The sequence below is a fragment of the Lepidochelys olivacea genome (assembly GCF_965140295.1).
Source record: "Lepidochelys olivacea isolate rLepOli2 genome assembly, chromosome: 18".
In the NCBI taxonomy this organism is placed as follows: domain Eukaryota; kingdom Metazoa; phylum Chordata; order Testudines; family Cheloniidae; genus Lepidochelys; species Lepidochelys olivacea.
This window is the reverse complement of record NC_140428.1, coordinates 7,206,159-7,224,815: the sequence shown is the minus strand read 5'-3', so window position 1 is coordinate 7,224,815 and position 18,657 is coordinate 7,206,159. Positions and strand designations below refer to the sequence as shown.

Genomic DNA, 18,657 nt, shown 5'->3' with positions numbered 1-18,657 from the left:
GTAGTGCCTCAACTCTGGAGGTTGCAATGCCCAGAGCGGAGAGCCGAGCCAAGCTAAGCCAAGCCAGCTCCACAATACAGGACCTGAAGGAGCTGCCACTGTGGTGTGAGTGCCAGACAGGACATAATCCCCTGGGGGACAGGACCCAACCAAAACCACTCCAGGGCCTCCACCCCCTGTCTACTTACTGGGTCGCAACAGGCCATGAACATTTACAAATGAATCCTGAACCCAAAACAGTTGAGAACCACTGGCAAGTTTTTTAAATTTTAAAAAGAAGCCATTTTTGATGATCAGAAAAAGCTTCTGAAAAATTTCATGAAGTGAAAGGCCATATTTACCAAATTCTCAAAACCACCTTTGGGCTGATAACAAACATGAGAAATTTCAACCCAAAGAGTAATTTTTTCACACCAAGTTAAGTGGCTGAACACGTAGATTCACAAGAGATGTAGCTCTCATCCAAAAGACAGGTATAACTGCCCTGATGCTATTGCTCTGTATGCTTTTGCACCTTCCCTGCTTTTTATATCTCCTGTCCTCAAGGCGTCTTCTCATCTCAGTCAACATCTCTGACTAAAGAAGATTTAGAAGGGAATGCTCTTCAATGAACATATGTTGGGGAAGGGTCAACATGTTTTTTGTAAAAGGAAATCATTTCTCATCTACTAGAATTCTTTGAGGGGGTCAACAAGCATGTGGCAAGGGTGATCTGGTGGATATAGTATACTTAGATTTTCAGAGAGCCTTTGACAAGGTCCCTTACTAAAGGCTCTCAGGTCAGTGTATGTGAAGCTGTGGTTGTCCTTATTGTTCCCCAGTGTGGAGTGACAGGGGTAGGGATGTGGTACCTGATGCTATATGCTTGACAGAACGAGGAGCAATGGTCTCAAATTGCAGTGAGGGAGGTCTAGGTTGGATATTAGAAAACACTATTTCACTAGGAGGGTGGTGAAGCACTGGAATGCGTTACCTAGGGAGGTGGAATCTCCATCCTTAGAGGTTTTTAAGGCCCGGCTTGACAAAGCCCTGGCTGGGATGATTTAGTTAGGGTTGGTCCTGCTTTGAGCAGGGGATTGGACTAGATGATCTCCTGAAGTCTCTTCCAACTCTAATCTTCTATGATGCTATGTGGAATGTAGGGAGGTGCTATACGGGAGTTCTCCATGGACTGTAAAGGGAGGCGATCCCAGGAGTGTTGACCCTGTAAGTCTGGAAAAGTTTGCAGCATCTGTTTGCTGCTGGTGCATTTCTCTATCCTTTTCCTACTGGGACTCTTGGGTCTTTCTCTTAGATGCTCTTTCCTTCTTCACACAGTCTGCAATATTCATCCTCCAGGCCTTCTGCTGGAGGATGTAGCACTGGCTTGCAGGATATCGCTGAACATGTCATCTTAAGTCCCCTTCTTTTTCCTCCTTAACTGGCTCAGGCGTTCCATGGGTATGAAAGGGGAACCCCTCCAGGCCGCACCAGCAGCAGCTATAGATAAAACACCCAGAAGTACCGTTGTCGGTATAGTATTATAGTCGGTATATTATAGTATAGTCAGTATTTGGGGGGGAGGGATAGCTCAGTGGTTTGAGCGTTGGCCTGCTAAACCCAGGGTTGTGAGTTTAATCCTTGAGGGGGCCATTTAGGGATCTGGGGCAAAAATCGGGGATTGGTCCTGCTTTGAGCAGGGGGTTGGACTAGATGACCTCCTGAGGTCCCTTCCAACCCTGATATTCTATGATCTATGATTTAGTCACAACAGAAAGCAAAAGTTAAGAGATTCAGAACTCCCTTCTCTTGCTTGCCTAAAGTTTTAAACAAGACATGCTGATGGAGTCTTTTGCTTTGGAGTGCTTGTGAACAGTACCATGCAAAGCACCAGCCATGGTGAGTATGGCCCTCCAGGGGTGAGAGAAATGAGGAGGGAATTGTTCAATTGCATGAAAGTGTGTATAGGGCAATGGCACTGAATGCTGGTACCATTTTCCACAGGGGGTGGGGATTTTAGTTGATATCTCGTTCCTGAGGGACAGAAAGCATAGCTGCTGCTGGTGTCCCAAATCTGCCCAGGCCTGCATGCCACTAGCCTGTTGACTGCCATGATGCCTGCTGAAGTTATCTCCAACTGGTGTGGGAAAGTGTCTTACTGTGGAGGGAAAAATAAGTCTGCCATTCCTAGAAACCTTCAGAAGAGGATTGCAGAGGACCTCCATGAAAGTTTCATCGAGATATCTCAGAAGAGCTCAAGGGACGACATCCCTGTGTACATAAACAAACTGGTCCGCATGCCCTCCCTCCCACAACTTTACAGGGAAACGAAAATCAGATAACTGTACTTCTCTTGTTGTACTGCTATCTCTTGTAGTATGAGTAAATTAATGATAAGGTAGTAGCTGTGTCCTGCTAAGTTGGGGCACCATCACTGTAATGGGAAGTACATTTACACATTTACCCAGGGTTCCTTCCCCTGTATCAGGCTTGCCTGTGCTCAGCTGCCAGGATTGACTTGACTGCAGTGGAGTCTCAAACAGGTCTTGGTTCACAGCATAGCTGGACCCCCTGGTCAAATGCCCCGTCCTGCTCCTCCACCTCCTCATCCTTGCTGTTCACACCAGGGACATGTGACTCGGGCTCCTCGGTGGTAAACACGGTGGTTTGCAGGGTGATGGTGGGGTCTCTGCCAAATATGACATGCAGCTCTTCGTAAAACCGGCAGCACTGGATCGACTCTTGGTCTCCCTGGCCTTCGGATATCTTGCCATGGTTCCTTCGCTTTCACGACATACTGCTGCCGATCCCTTTCCTACCCATTCTGCATCCCCTGTGCAGTCCACTCGAAGATGTCCGTGTTTCCACAGCTGCTCTATAGCTCTGTTTGCACAGCCTCTTCTACCCACAGGCCTAGGAGATCCAATGTCTCCTGTCTACTCTAGGCTGAAGTGTGTCTTGAACATGGAGCCAGCATGATCAGCTGAGCAGTTGCATGTAACAATGTAGAGCTGCTAGATGTGCTCACCAAGCTGGACAATCAGGAAAAGGCATTTCAAAAATTCACAGAGTTTTAAAAGCAGGGCTTCTAGTCTCCCTGTCCCCAGGGCAATGGAGTTCACAATTGCGACCAGAGCAGTCAATGTTGGGCATTGTGGGACAGCTGCCCAGAAGACTGTTATGGTTGACATAGGTAGTGCAGTGTCTACATTCATGCTGTGTTGTCCTCAGTACATTGACCATCGCTCAACGCCGCTTAAGGAGTTAGTGTTACTGTATTGACATAATGGATAGCTTATGTTAGTGGGAGACGTATTTAAGTGTAGACACAGGCACAATTAGGTCAATGCAAGGTGGCTTATGTAGACCTAACTTTGTAGTATAGACCAGGCCTAAGTGGATCCACACAGGGGGAAATTAATTTGGTCCTGTATATATAGGAATCACATAACTGAAATTCAGCAGTCTAAGACAGAGCACTGCAACTGTTTACCCTTTGTTACGATACTAGATCAGGGGAGGGCTCCAGCTGGGGGTGTGGACTCTGGGGTGAGGCTGGGGATGAAGAGTTTGGGGTGTAGGATGATGCTCCGGGCTGGGACTGAGGGATTTGGAGGGTGGGAGGGGGATCAGGACTGGGAAAGGTAGGTTGAGGTATGGGTGGGGAGGGTGGATCAGGGGTGCAGCCTCAGGGCAGTGCTTACCTCAAGTGGCTCCTGGAAGCAGCTGCATGTCCACCCTCCTGCTCCTATGCGGAGGTGCGGTCAGGTGGCTCTGCTGCACGCTACCCCATCCGCAGGTGCTGCTCCTTCAGCTCCTTTGGCTGCGGTTCCCAGCTAATGGGAACTGTGGGGGCAGCACTTGGGGGTGTGGAGCGGAGCCCCCTGGCTTAGAAGCCGGAGGGGGTACACACTGCTGCTTCCGGGAGCCGCACAGAGCTGCCCCCGACCTTGTTCTCCAGCTGGAGCTGGGCAAGCCCCAGACCTTGCTCCCCAGCGGGAGCTCGAAGGCCGGATTAAAATGGCTGGGAGGCCAGATGCAGCCCCAGGGCCGTAGTTTGCCCACCCCTGTACTAGATGGTGATTTAGGACAGGAAGCACAGAATATTGTATTCCAGTTGAAACTGCAAGGAGAAGGGATGTAGAGTGAATGTAATTCCCAAATTCCAACTAATGTAATGTGGTTTAGTTAGTGTGTAGAACAGGGATCCGGGTGTGAGGATAGAAACTCTTCCCAGAGTGCAATCTTGATGTGTGACTTGATGAGCAATCTTGGCCAAGTCGCTTCCCCTCTCCATACCTCCATTTCCTCATCTGTGATATGGGGATAGTGCAATTGGTGCATCTTGTGTCTTGTGAGGTTTAGTTAGTTTGTCTAATTCTCTTAAAACACTTTAAGGTTTTTGGATAAAAGGTGCTATTCAAGAGCAAGTACTATTATTATAATATATCTGACAGCATGCACTTTCTGACAGGTAATTAAGACTTTTCATTTACCAGCCAAAAACCCCACACTTCCAATAGTGAAATACAAACTAACACAGCCTGAGGCATAGGTTCAATACAGACTTATTAGCAGGGATCCTAGCTTTCTGTAATTAAAAAAACCAAAATTCTCCAATAAAAAAAATTAAAATCCATGATTTTCCGCAATTAAAATGAAATGCTGAACTTTAATTTCCCTAACAACAGTATATATATATATATATATATATATATAGGTATCAGTTGAACGTAATGTTTTATTGATATATTTACAATTTTTAAGCAAGTTTGATGCTTACCACTGACCCATCCTACAGAAACAAAATCAATTTGTTAGATTCTACGGTGCCACAAGTACTCCTCATTGTTTTTGCAAAAACTAATTTCCCCTTGGTAAATACTCACACCTTGTCAACTGTTTGAAATGGGCCACCTTGTTTACATTGGCCTTATTAACACTATAAAAGTGATTTTGACTCCTCCTTGTCAACCGTTGAGAATTGCCTACTTCCAACTTAAACTGAATTGGCTCGTTAGTTCTGACCCCTCACTTGTTAAGGCAACTTCCATCTTTTCATATTTTGTGTATTTATACCTCCCTAATGTATGTTCCACTCCATGCATCTGATAAAGTGGGTTTTAGCCCATGAAAGCTTATGCCCAAATAAATTTGTTAGTCTCTAAAGTGCCACAAGGACTCCTCATTGTTTTTGCTGATACAGACTAACACGGCTACCCCTCTGAAACCTGTCACAGAGCATTGTTTCTTTACTGTTGATAGCCCTGCTGTTTCAGCCTCTTGTTTTTGTTTCTTTTCATTCAGTTTATGTTTAGCGCTTTCCATGTGTTCTACAACTGTCTGCCTTTGAACATAATCCACACCTTGCTGCGTACAGAACAGCACACTACTATCAATGTGAAATTTGTACTTTCCAAACTCTGTGACATGGTCTTTAGGGGGTGATTTTTAAATTTTTTGGCATCTTTCCATAACTTTAATTACTCATGTCTGCAGGCTGAAGTGAAATTTGAGATGCATTAAAACATGAACCCCTATACATCACTGAGTAACCTCTATATGCTGGAAGCGAAAATCAGTTACAAGTGTGGGAGGTCATGTGCATTGAATACATGACACTGAGACTGTTAGTAAAATTTAGTTAATATACGTTTTTATTTTTTCACACAATGTAAAAACTCAAGATTCTCTGTAAAAACACAAATTCTGCGTTTTTCCGCGGCAAATGGATTTCTAGGATCCCTGCTTATAAGGAAGAGCACTCTTTACTGAACCAAAAACACCCTGGGTTTTCCTAGAGAGTCTCTCATCCAAATGATGACCAAACCTTCTTGCCTTATATGTTTGCTAGGACAACAACCCAAGGTGGAAGGTAATTGCATAGAAAAGTTCTTTTAACATCGTAAGTCATAACAGTGATACTTGAATAGTTTACTACTAGATCCTCCTTCTAAATATTGAATTTTTAAACTGTTCACCTTTTGAGGATGCTTTATTTTAATATCATTATTTTTATGTATATATTTACATTGTTTTAATTCCCACAATGTGCTTTCCAACCCTCTAAAAAAACATGGTTCCTTCCGAACCCAAATAGTTCACAGTTTTTAAAAACTTCTTGTCCTTCTCCAGTCTCATTTGGCTCCTGTTGCTTTTAGTCCCATTCTCCATAATATTTTTCTATGTAGATTTTTTTTAATTAAGCTGATAATCCAGGCAGACAGTGAGGAAAGCATTACTGAAATCAGTTAATCTGTAAAATGTCTTTTATTTGGCTTCATTCAGGCCTGGCTGCAGTATAAAAAAAAGTTCTTCACCCAGGGCCTAGCCAGCTTTGTAAATTTCATTTTTGGAAAACTTAACTGTTCCCAAGAAACTACTAGCTCCCCTTCGCATTATGTCTGTTTACCATTCTGCCTTTTTTAACAGTAATATCTTATTGCTTGTTACTGCTTTTGAGTGTGAATGATAAGCATATATAATGTAATATTTAGAAGGGCATTAGTTTCTTCTTCAATAATGGTCAGACATGGCAGCCAAAAATAGATATTTGCTGAATTTTTTTAAGTGTACACCTCAAATGTTGTCTCTTCAGTATATCAATAATGCAAAAACAGCAGCAGCAGCTTCACAAAGGCTTGATCTTTTTTAGTCCCACTGGAAGAGGGAAAGAGATGCTGACATTATGGCCAGGAGGTACAGAAGGGAGGAGCAAGTGGCTCACTATCATGCTCACCAAACCACATTTTCCCCACACCTGTCCTGTAGCCTGCAGAGGCTCCTTCACAATTCCACAGGATTTGGTAGGGTACTTGCTCTATATTGATGACATCTTCATCATCTGGACCCATGGAAAAGAAGCCCTTGAGGAATTCCACCATGATTTCAACAATTTCCATCCCACCATCAACCTCAGCCTGGACCCGTCCACATAAGAGATCCACTTTCTGGACACTACAGTGCTAATAAGCGATGGTCACATAAACACCACCCTATACTGGAAACCTACTAACCGCTATTCCTACCTACATGCCTCCAGCTTTCATCCAGACCACACCATACGATCCATCGTCTACAGCCAAACTCTACGATACAACCACATTTGCTCCAACCCCTCAGACAGAGACAAACACCTCCAAGATCTCTATCAAGCATTCTTACAACTACAATACCCACCTGCTGAAGTGAAGAAACAAATTGACAGAGCCAGAAGAGTTTCCAGAAGTCACCTACTATAGGACAGGCCCAACAAAGGAAATAACAGAACGCCACTAGCCGTCACCTTCAGCCCCCAACTAAAACCTCTCCAACGCATCATCAAGGATCTACAACCTATCCTGAAGGACGACCCATTACTCTCACAGATCTTGGGAGACAGGCCAGTCCTTCCCTACAGACAGCCCCTCAACCTGAAGCAAATACTCACCAGCAACCACACACCACACCACAGAACCACTAACCCAGGAACCTATCCTTGCAACAAAGCCCATTGCCAACTGTGTCCACATATCTATTCAGAGGACACCATCATAGGGCCTAATCACATCAGCCACACTATCAGAGGCTCGTTCACCTGCACATCTACCAATGTGATATACGCCATCATGTGCCAGCAATGCCCCTCTGCCATGTACATTGGTCAAACTGGACAGTCTCTACGTAAAAGAATCAATGGACACAAATCAGATGTCAAGAATTATAACATTCATAAACCAGTTGGAGAACACTTCAGTCTCCCTGGTCACTCAATTACAGACCTAAAAGTCGCCATATTACAACAAAAAGACTTCAAAAACAGACTCCAACGAGAGACTGCTGAATTGGAATTAATTTGCAAACTGGATACAATTAACTTAGGCTTGAATAGAGACTGGGAGTGGATGGGTCATTACACAAAGTAAAACTATTTCCCCATGTTTATTCCCCCACCTCCACCCACCGCTGTTCCTCAGACGTTCTTGTTAACTGCTGGCAATGGCCCACCTTGATTATCGCTACAAAAGGTTTCTCCTCCCCCCCCCCCCCCGCCCCGGGCTCTCCTGCTGGTAATAGCTCATCTTAAGTGATCACTCTCCTTACAGTGTGTATGATAACACCCATTTTTTCATGTTCTGTGTGTATATAAATCTCCTCACTGTATTTTCCATGCATCCGATGAAGTAAGCTGTAGCTCACGAAAGCTTATGCTCAAATAAATTGGTTAGTCTCTGAGGTGCCACAAGTACTCCTTTTCTTTTTTCAGAAGTTAATGTTGCTGAAAGCATCTGGGTTTCACCCTCATTTCCATAAGGAGTATGGCCTTTAGTTTAGTAGGGAAAACTCGTATGATGAAGTTTTCAATACTACTGAAGATTTTATTAATCTGTACCCAAGACCTCTCTTTCCAATGAAGACTCCGGCACTGTAGTGTGCACATCACAACCTCCTTTCAATGTTAGAACCTGTGTTTGATTGTGTGTGTTTGTGTATGCATCTATCCATTATTTTTTGTTGTTGGACAAACGTCGCAGCTGTACCCAGATGTACACTCAGAATCTGAAAACAATATAAAAATGAATCTCTCCCAGACTTCTTTTATTTTTCTAGGTGCCGGAATGGATTCTACCTTAAGGAATTTAGAGAGAGAATTTTTCTTTAGACTTCTGCTACAATTTTCAAAGAGCCTGAGGGAGTTAGGTACTCAAATGATATTTAATTTCAATGGAAGTTGGGCACTTAGCTCCCTCCAACTCCTTTGAAGATCACAGCTTTTTAGTATACCCCATCTGAGATGTCACTGAAGGTAGATGTGTAGATGGGAACTTCACACTGAAGCTACTACATCAGAAATTAATATACATTGCAAAGCAAAAGTGTGGGCTTTTTAAAATGATAAATGTTAAATTTGTTGGATTTTTTTCTCCCCATGTGGTTTCTGGTTTGTGCCTTAAGGAGGATTTACTGATAGGAACATTTTCCCCATCCATCTACAAAGTAACTTGCAAAAGAGCCCTGCTCTGAAAAATTGGAGTGGGTTTGAAGTGGGTTTGATATTGTCATTTATAGTTTCATAAAAAGTTTCTATTAGATTTCTGAGGGGAGATGCTGGCTTTTGTGGCTTTGTTATCTCCACAAATACAACCCAAATCCAGAAGAGCATCTGATTTCAGTGTTTTGCCAGAGTGAACATTTATTTGTCCTGTCAGATAGATGGTAGTGGTGATGGTGAAGATATTTGTTCTGAGATAAGCTGTACCTGGAATTTCCTCAGTCCTGGTCAAGTGGCTTTCTGTCCACTTCTAAATTTTTAATCTGGCCATTTAAAAATATGTAACTTTTGTCAGGCCTGCTGTAAATCTGTCAAAATTTTGACTTTTGTTATTCACACTTGTCTTTGCAAATTCTAATGTTTTCTAATGGTTTGATCAAAAAATATCAAAGATTTTTGAAATTGCTGATCATTTGCAAATGGAGTTAGCCAGTTCTTTTTACACAGCTTTTTTTTTTTTTGGGGGGGGGGGGAGGATCTGATTGTACCCTAGTTTTTGAAAATTATTACCAGGAGCATTTCTGCTGTACTTGGAAGAAACATAGATGAATGAAGTGTATTAATGACTGTGCAGTGCTGTCTTTTCTTGCTGTTGTTAATAGTAATCGTCTTTTTCCCCCCTTTTCCTGCTGCCTTTTTCCTTCCTCCCCTTCCCATGTACTTTTTGAATTTATTCAATTGGTCTGTGTATATTTTTTTCCTGCCTTTTGCTTTTCTTTTATCTCCCACCCTGCTCTTGTCTTCCCCTCTTGCTTGCTTGTGTTCCATGTTGCCAGCTTTTATGTTCGCATGCTCATTATCACCCTTTTTTGTACTTCAAATCCCAGCAGCTGTCCAGCCAGGTCCCAGAGCACAGCCCTGTGGTTTACGGGACTGTGGAGAACACTCATCTCGCCACCAGCACTCCTGTGACTGCAACTAGCAACCCGAAGCAAGGTTTGTTAATGGATATTTTTTCCCTGGTATTTTTAGTCATTTGTCTCCTCTCTTATAAGTCTGACTTTTTATACATCTGTAAGCAAGCAGGGTGGCCAGTACCAGAAATAGAAGCTTCTCTTTTGAGCCTTTGACAAAGCTGGTGTATTATTTATAGATTCATTGCAATTTGGCAAACAGAATTGAGTAAAAACTGTTTCATTAAAAGTCATTCTTCCAAAACATTGTTCCAGAGCAGCTGGTAGTGTGAACCTCCTTTTTCCTTCTCCAAACGATCCTTTCTTCAAAACCAGCAAAATTATTGCCAATAAAATGGTCACTTGGACAGAGGAACTTCTTAAGTAAATCATTTAAACATACATTTAGCCACAGAGATATCACTTACCCACCACATCGTAATGGTTCCTGTAGAGCTGTTTGTTCATCATGTCTTGCCAGCATCCTCAGTACATCTGTAGAAGATATTAATTAGAAAATTGTTATTGCTATTGTGCAAATTGTGCAGTAAAGGCTTGCCAAATTTCACTTTCTACTTAGAGCTATTTTCAAATTGTGCAGGTGAAAATGATTAAATTTAATTCTTCTCGTATCTAAAAAAATATGAATGGAGTTTTTAAAATTTGTATTTAAAATAGAAATTATCCTCGGACTTGAGACACTGCATGCAAGTTCCTTCCCACAATGAAATTTTACATCCAGTTAGAAACGCTTAAAAACTTGGGTTTATAATGTAAGTGCTATGCTCTGCAGTGTTAAGTGTAATTTGTAATATATAGCCCGAGCATTCCAGTTCTCCACATTCATTCATAGCATTTAGGGTTCTGCCTACAGCCGTGGGTACTTGAAAATTGAGAAGCACTATCTTTTTCTTTGTGCACTTCCCAAAAGCTTTGTGCCTAAGTAGATTTTAAAAAAGTTATTGCTAAAAGAAGAAACACTAACCACAAAAGAGTTAAAATTGTAGCCAGGGAGGAAAAAGAAGCTGGCTTTTAATTTTTCAGAGATACCATACATCCCGGTTCTAGCATGACCACTGGTTGACAGAAGGGGAAGTAAAATGTCCCTGAAAATGTTGCGATTGGCAGGCACAAATTAGATGTTTGTTTTTTCATCAGTTTAAGTATATTCTGTAAATGTAAGTGTAGAGTATTAAAATTCTATGTGTAAAAATTCCATATCCTTCCTTTATGAAAAAGTTGTGGATAAATTTATCATAGAATCATAGAATATCAGGGTTGGAAGGGACCTCAGGAGGTCATCTAGTCCAACCCCCTGCTCAAAGCAGGACCAATCCCCAATTAAATCATCCCAGCCAGGGCTTTGTCAAGCCTGACCTTAAAAACTTCTAAGGAAGGAGATTCTACCACCTCCCTAGGTAATGCATTCCAGTGTTTCACCACCCTCCTAGTGAAAAAGTTTTTCCTAATATCCAACCTAAACCTCCCCCACTGCAACTTGAAATGAATGAAACTGATGAAACATGCATGAAACTGATACTTGATTGCATTGGCCAAACATAGCACAAGTAGTCCTTACTGCACCTTATTCCTGACCCCCAACATGGCTCCTGCTCCAGATCTGGACCCACTTCCCATCTCTGCAAAAGCACCATAATCCTGATCATCATGCTTGCGACTTCAGTCTTGGACTTTCTATGAAAGTAATGGTTGGCGATCCCTCAGAGTTCGAGGATGATTGTCTTCCATGAAATGATAGCCAGCTATTGCTAGTGGATCTGCACATAATTCATAAGACCAGTCCGGGATCCACATATTTTGTCATAATTGGGGCAGACTTTTCCTGGTGAAAGGGGCAGATCTGGATTGTTGAGTTGTGCTGTGATGCATTCTTTCCTGTTTCTCCATTGAGTCTCATAATGCTGGAATCCTTGCCACAAGGTCCTTCTCCATTTTAGTCCATCGATTGGCTTGGGTTTCCCATGACTTAGTGGATGTTGTACTTTTTCATGTTGGCTTTGAGGGTGTCTTTGAAGTGCCTTTCCTCTCCCCCTCCCCGCCCCCCATTTGTTGGCCTTGGCCAAGTTATGAGAAAATGACCTGCTACAGGAATCGATTATCTGGCATTCGAAGAATGTCACCAGCCCAATTAAGTTGGTAATGGATAATCATAGCTTCAATGCAGGAATTTTTGGCTTGGGACAAAATGCTGATGTTGGCGCATTGATCATCCCTTGATTTGGAAGGTCTTGTGCAGACAATATTAATGGGATCATTCAAGAGCCTTAAGGTGTCTATTATACGTGACCCAGGTCTTGGCACTGTGCAGGAGAACAGGAATAATGATGGCCTGCTACATGAGAAGCTTGGTTTGGTTCTTGAAGTCATGATTCTCCAAAGACACATTTTCTCAAGTGCCCTAGCATATTGGAGGCAGTATTGAATCTCCTTTTTCAAAGTCGTCTTTCTGCGACAGATGGCTACCGAGGTAATGGAAGTGCTTGACATTATCTAGGTCTCATTCTTGATCTTTGATTGAGGGAGCAGAATTGTGGTGGTTCGGAGTCCATTGGTGGAGCTCTTTAGTTTTCTAGGTGTTGAGTGTTAGGCCTAGTTGATTGTAGGCCTCAGAGAAGATGTCAGATGTTTTTTGAAGATCTTCTTCCAAGTGGGTGCACAGGGCACAGTCATTCAGTGAGTGATTTAGTGATAGTCTTTGTCTTGAATGGGAGGCAATTGAAGTTGAAGGCTTGCTATCCATTCTGTATTGAATATCAAGTGCAGAGGTGAGCTTGTCAACGATGAGAAAGAGGGTAACAGCAAGGAAGATGAAGAAGAGGGTTGGAGCGATGACACAGCCTTGCTTGACTCCTGTCTTTAGTACAAAGTCCGTTTTTGATCAATTGGTGATATCCATCACGGACATGTTGTAACAGAGGAGTTGGAGAATGGCAAATTTTGGCAGGCATCCAAACTTGAGGAGAATTCTCCACAGAGCCTCACAACTGATGGAATCAAATGCTTTCATGAGTTTGATGAAGACTATGTAGGGAGGTTGATGATGTTCTCTGCACTTTACCGTTCGCCAACTTCAGGAAAAGATCATATCCTTGGTACCTTGAGATGGTCTGAATCTGCATTGTGATTCTGGGAGGATTTCCTTGGCAAGAGGGAGCAGCCAGTTAAGAATGCTGGTGAGGATCTTTCTGGAAGTGGACAGCAGGGCAATTCATTGATCGTTTCCACAATCCGATTTTTCTACTTTCTTGAAGATGGCGGTGGTCATGATAATGGAATCCCTATGGTCAGCTAGGTTTTCTTCTGAATGCCAGATCTTGAGTATTAGGGTGTGAAGCTGGCAAGCCAGTTCTTCTCCTCCTCCTTTGAAGATTTTAGCAGGGATACTGTCAGGTCCAGATGCCTTATTGTTCTTCATCTGTTTGATGGCTTTCTTTACCTCAACAAGTGTTGGTGGTGTTCTGAGGTCATCCTTAATAGGATGTTGGGGGATTGAGTCAAAAATGCTTTCATCAATATTGGAGTCACTATTTAGAAGGTCTTGAAAGTTTTCCTTCCATTGTGCATTGACCAATTTGTTGTAAAATAGTATATCAAAGTGTGTGGTAGCTTTGTGATGTGAACAAATGGTGAATGTGATAGTCAATCTCATTTCCACTTGTGAGTCATCCAGGATTTGAAAACAACTTTCTTGTCATGAAACTACAGTACACTAGCCATTATTGAGAACTGTCCCCCCCTCACATTTTTAATGCCTGTATTTCATTTTTAAATCAACAGTTTAAAGAATAGTTGCAGTAACTAGGAAGTGATTAAAACCAATTAATGATATCTCAGGCCTTGTCTAAACAGGAAAGTTTTACCAATTAGACCAATCTAGTTATACCAGTATATTCCTCTGTTTGGACAGTTTAATTGGGTCCAATGTAAGAGTGGCTTTTTCAGTTAAATTTAGGAAGGAGATTTAAGCAACATGAACTAAACTGGGGGGAAAAAGCACTCCCATTGGAATATGAGTCTCCACATGAGGGGCTATGCTGGTATAACTATCGGTTTAAATTCAAATCTAAGCTTATACTGCCATAACTTTCCTGTGTAGATAAGCCCTCAGATTATATACAAAAAAAGAAAGACCAATGTTAGAACAGATTAGAACATAATTATATTACAAGTGTAATTATAACTGATTAGGTACAAAAATGAAAATCCAGGACCTTGAGATATACTGATGATATACTTCACGAACAAGGTCAGCTCCCAGACTGCTGCACTGGACAGCACAGCATGGGGAGGAGGTGACCAGCCCTCTGTGGAGAAAGAGGTGGTTAGGGACTATTTAGAAAAACTGGACGTGCACAAGTCCATGGGGCTGGATGAGTTGCATCCGAGACTGCTAAAGGAACTGGCGGCTGTGATTGCAGAGCCATTGGCCATTATCTTTGAAAACTCGTGGCGAACGGGGGAAGTCCCGGATGACTGGGAAAAGGCTAATGTAGTGCCAATCTTTAAAAAAGGGAAGAAGGAGGATCCTGGGAACTACAGGCCAGTCAGCCTCACCTCAGTCCCTGGAAAAATCATGGAGCAGGTCCTCAAGGAATCAGTTCTGAAGCACTTAGAGGAGAGGAAAATGATCAGGAACAATCAGCATGGATTCATCAAGGGAAAGTCACGCCTGACTAATCTAATCGCCTTCTATGATGAGATTACTGGTTCTGTGGATGAAGGGAAAGCAGTGGATGTATTGTTTCTTGACTTTAGCAAAGCTTTTGACACGGTCTCCCACAGTATTCTTGTCAGCAAGTTAAGGAAGTATGGGCTGGATGAATGCACTATAAGGTGGGTAGAAAGTTGGCTAGATTGTCGGGCTCAACGGGTAGTGATCAATGGTTCCATGTCTAGTTGGCAGCCAGTGTCAAGTGGAGTGCCCCAGGGGTCGGTCCTGGGGCCGGTTTTGTTCAATATCTTCATAAATGATCTGGAGGATGGTGTGGATTGCACTCTCAGCAAATTTGCGGATGATACTAAACTGGGAGGAGTGGTAGATACGCTGGAGGGCAGGGATAGGATACAGAGGGACCTAGACAAATTGGAGGATTGGGCCAAAAGAAATCTGATGAGGTTCAATAAGGATAAGTGCAGGGTCCTGCACTTAGGACGGAAGAACCCAATGCACAGCTACAGACTAGGGACCGAATGGCTAGGCAGCAGTTCTGCGGAAAAGGACCTAAGGGTGACAGTGGATGAGAAGCTGGATATGAGCCAGCAGTGTGCCCTTGTTGCCAAGAAGGCCAATGGCATTTTGGGATGTATAAGTAGGGGCATAGCGAGCAGATGGAGGGACGTGATCGTCCCCCTCTATTCGACATTGGTGAGGCCTCATCTGGAGTAGTCTGTCCAGTTTTGGGCCCCACACTACAAGAAGGATGTGGATAAATTGGAGAGAGTCCAGCGAAGGGCAACAAAAATGATTAGGGGTCTGGAACACATGAGTTATGAGGGGAGGCTGAGGGAACTGGGATTGTTTAGTCTGCAGAAGAGAAGAATGAGGGGGGATTTGATAGCTGCTTTCAACTACCTGAGAGGTAGTTCCAGAGAGGATGGTTCTAGACTATTCTCAGTGGTGGAAGAGGACAGGACAAGGAGTAATGGTCTCAAGTTGCAGTGGGGGAGGTTCAGGTTGGATATTAGGAAAAACTTTTTCACTAGGAGGGTGGTGAAACACTGGAATGCGTTGCCTAGGGAGATGGTGGAATCTCCTTCCTTAGAAGTTTTTAAAGTCAGGCTTGACAAAGCCCTGGCTGGGATGATTTAATTGGGTATGGGTCCTGCTTTTGAGCAGGGGGTTGGACTAGATGACCTCCTGAGGTCCCTTCCAACACTGATATTCTATGATTCTATGATGAAAAGTGCTATATAAGAGCAGTTAGGTATTTATTTATTTATTTTATCTCTTACTGAAAAAGTACTAAAGAGCTAATTTATTAAAGTACAAGAGAGCAGTAGGTAAAGAGAGAGAGAAAATATCCATTAAAAATCAAAGCCTAAAGGATCATGAAATAAAACTGAGTTGAAATAATGACACTGGATGAAAAAGTGATAGTACAATGTTATGGTTACATATCTAAACTAAAAAAAATGAGGAGTACTTGTGGTACCTTAGAGACTAACAAATTTATGTGCCCAAATAAATTTGTTAGTCTCTAAGGTGCCACAAGTACTCCTCGTTTATTTTGCTGATACAGACTAATACGGTTACCACTCTGAAACATATCTAAACTAGTTCACAGTAAATTTAAGGGGTGGTCTACAAACAAACCTGTACCAAAGTAACTAAATAGGCTTTAATTCAGAACTCTTGTTATTTGAGAAGTGTCCTATTTAAGTCACTTTTATTCCAAAATAAGTGTGACCACACACAGATTTGCATTGAAATAACAAAAGGTCTGTGTTAAAAGTTAACCAGTGTAGTTCCATTGCAAGTTTGTGAAGGCCAGACTTAAGTCACTTCCATTGTGCATACTGTATAGACCCGAGCCTCTTGTACTTTGCACCTTCTGTATTTGTTTACATCAGTTCACAGTTAGTAAGGTTGTATGCCTTAAAGCAATGGAGAATTGGACCAGATGTTTAATGACCTAATTAGGAATCAGAAATACTATATGTGTGTGACAGGGCGCGCTTACCTCTCGTGAATGCCTCCTGTCAGTTGGGTGCGAACCTGCACTCTTTCTCTGCTGGTGGTACTCCCTGTCTTTTGCCCTCATCAGGCGGGTCTTCAGTGGCTCAGCCTTCTGGCTAAGTCACACAATGTCTAAAATGAATGAAGCCCTTCTGGGGTAACAGATAAAGGACAGTCACTGTGCCCTTGTTGGTATCTGTAGCCCTGCCTCCGGATTCAGTTCTCAGCCCTTTCTGGGCTAGCTTTATGTCTGTTCCTGCCCTCCAGAACTTTCGCCTTGGCAACTCTTTGGCTTTAACAGTTCTCTGGTGCCCCTTTAAGTCATGCCCTTCACTTGGGCCCCTAAACAAGACTTATCCCCTCCTCAGGGCTTAGGTCACTTCCTCGGTGGCTGTTGGGCAGGACCCAGGGTCATCCACTATTGTGTCCCAACGCGGGGTCCCTATAAACAGCAGTCATGTGCTGCTTCCCTTTAATAATTGCTGCTGCCTTCCCTGAGCTGCTTTCTACTTAGTCCCATCATCTGCTTGGGTTCTCTGTTCCGTGCTTGAGCAGGGTCTCTCCCAGGCCTCAATGCCTGGAGAATTCTTCTGTCTTCCGGTCCTTCCTTCCCCTTCTGGTCCTGGCCAGCAACTGACCTGTTCAGGCCCTGCAGTTGTTTTTAACTGAATCTGCTGGGCTCTGATTGGCTTCTTCACTGCAGCCTTTTTAGCCAGGCCTGGAGGGCCCACCCTTTACTGCTCCTTTTGTGGGGCGGGGGGTAGTAGGACCATGAGGCCTCCAGCCGGGGGTCTCAAAGGGTCCAGTACACCCCGTCACAATGTGTAATGAAGGTGAGTTGATGTCTCTTCTGACGATCTTATTTATTGTATTCCCTGACATTTTTTGTGTTTAAAAATCTGACTTTAACATTGGGGTTGGGAGTGATTTGCATTTAATGTTCTTGGTTTTTTTCCCTTTATTTAAAAAAAAAGTAGAGAAATAAACTATTAAAATCATCTCAGTCAGACTTTAAAGCTCACAGCAGACATTAAAATATCAGACATTAAAATAATCTCAATTCAGACTTTAAGGCTCTCATTTCATTGGGGGAAAATAAGCCTTTGTATGTCTGAACTAATTTTTTGGAAGGGTGCATTCTTAGGGCGCAAGCAAATCACAATTTGCATTGTTTGCCCTAGGAATTCATAATAGTCCATATAGACAGGGGTTACATCCCAACATAACCTTAAGAAAGCCAGTGCCCAATGAACTCAGGAATATCATGACTGTGGACTTGGATAACTGTTGCCTTACAGATGAGCTCCAGAATCCAAGCTTCTACTATCTTTTATAAGTAAGTTTCTAGGCTTCCTGATTGTGAAGTAAACCTTCTAAACATGAACTGAGGGAAAGAGGGGTGGCTTGTCCACACTATGGAGGCTCCAACGGCATATGTATGGTGCTGTGGCTACACTGCTGTAACCCTGTATTTTAGGTGCTACACCGACAGAAGGTGTTTTTCTGTTGCTGTATCAACACCACCTCCCAAGCACTGGTAGCTAGGTTGATGGAAGAAGTACTCCCGCGGGAATTCTGTGCCGCTACACATGCACATAATTCATGTGCCATGCATATTTTTATTTTTTTCCTCAGAAAATAACTTGTCAGAAACTTGCTGCAGTTCCACCTTTTGCCCACCAGAGGGCGCTGTGGTGCTAGAACAGAGCAGCTGCTCCCGGCCAGCCCCAGCTACCATAGGGAAGAGAAAAAATCATAGAATATCAGGGTCGGAAGGAACCACAGGAGGTCATCTAGTCCAACCCCTTGCTCAAAGCAGGACCAATCCCCAATTTTTGCCCCAGATCCCTAAATAGCCCCCTCAAGGATTGAACTCACAACCCTGGGTTTAGCAGGCCAATGCTCAAACCACTGAGCTATCCCTCCCCCCAAAAGAGCCTACAATGCCTTCTTCACAGCACCTGTCGGGCCAGTTCAGGAGACACACAGCGTGGGGCTGCTGGGGGGTCAGAGATAGGGCTTCATAAGGGCAAATGCAGGAAGACACACTGGAGCAG

At 43.1% G+C, this 18,657-nt stretch overlaps 1 protein-coding gene across 10 annotated transcripts in view; it reads left to right on the top strand.

Moving 5' to 3' along the window:
- Positions 1-18,657, top strand: part of EIF4G3 (eukaryotic translation initiation factor 4 gamma 3) — a 440,166-nt gene that overhangs the window by 259,187 nt on the left and 162,322 nt on the right. For 8 of the 10 annotated variants that reach the window (XM_084651415.1, XM_084651413.1, XM_084651411.1 and 5 more), the window contains one exon: positions 9,838-9,946. In XM_084651415.1, the coding sequence (XP_084507541.1) occupies positions 9,838-9,946 (109 nt within the window). The remainder of the gene's footprint in view (positions 1-9,837; positions 9,947-18,657) is intronic. The other 2 variants (XM_084651414.1, XM_084651418.1) reach the window with 1 other exon arrangement.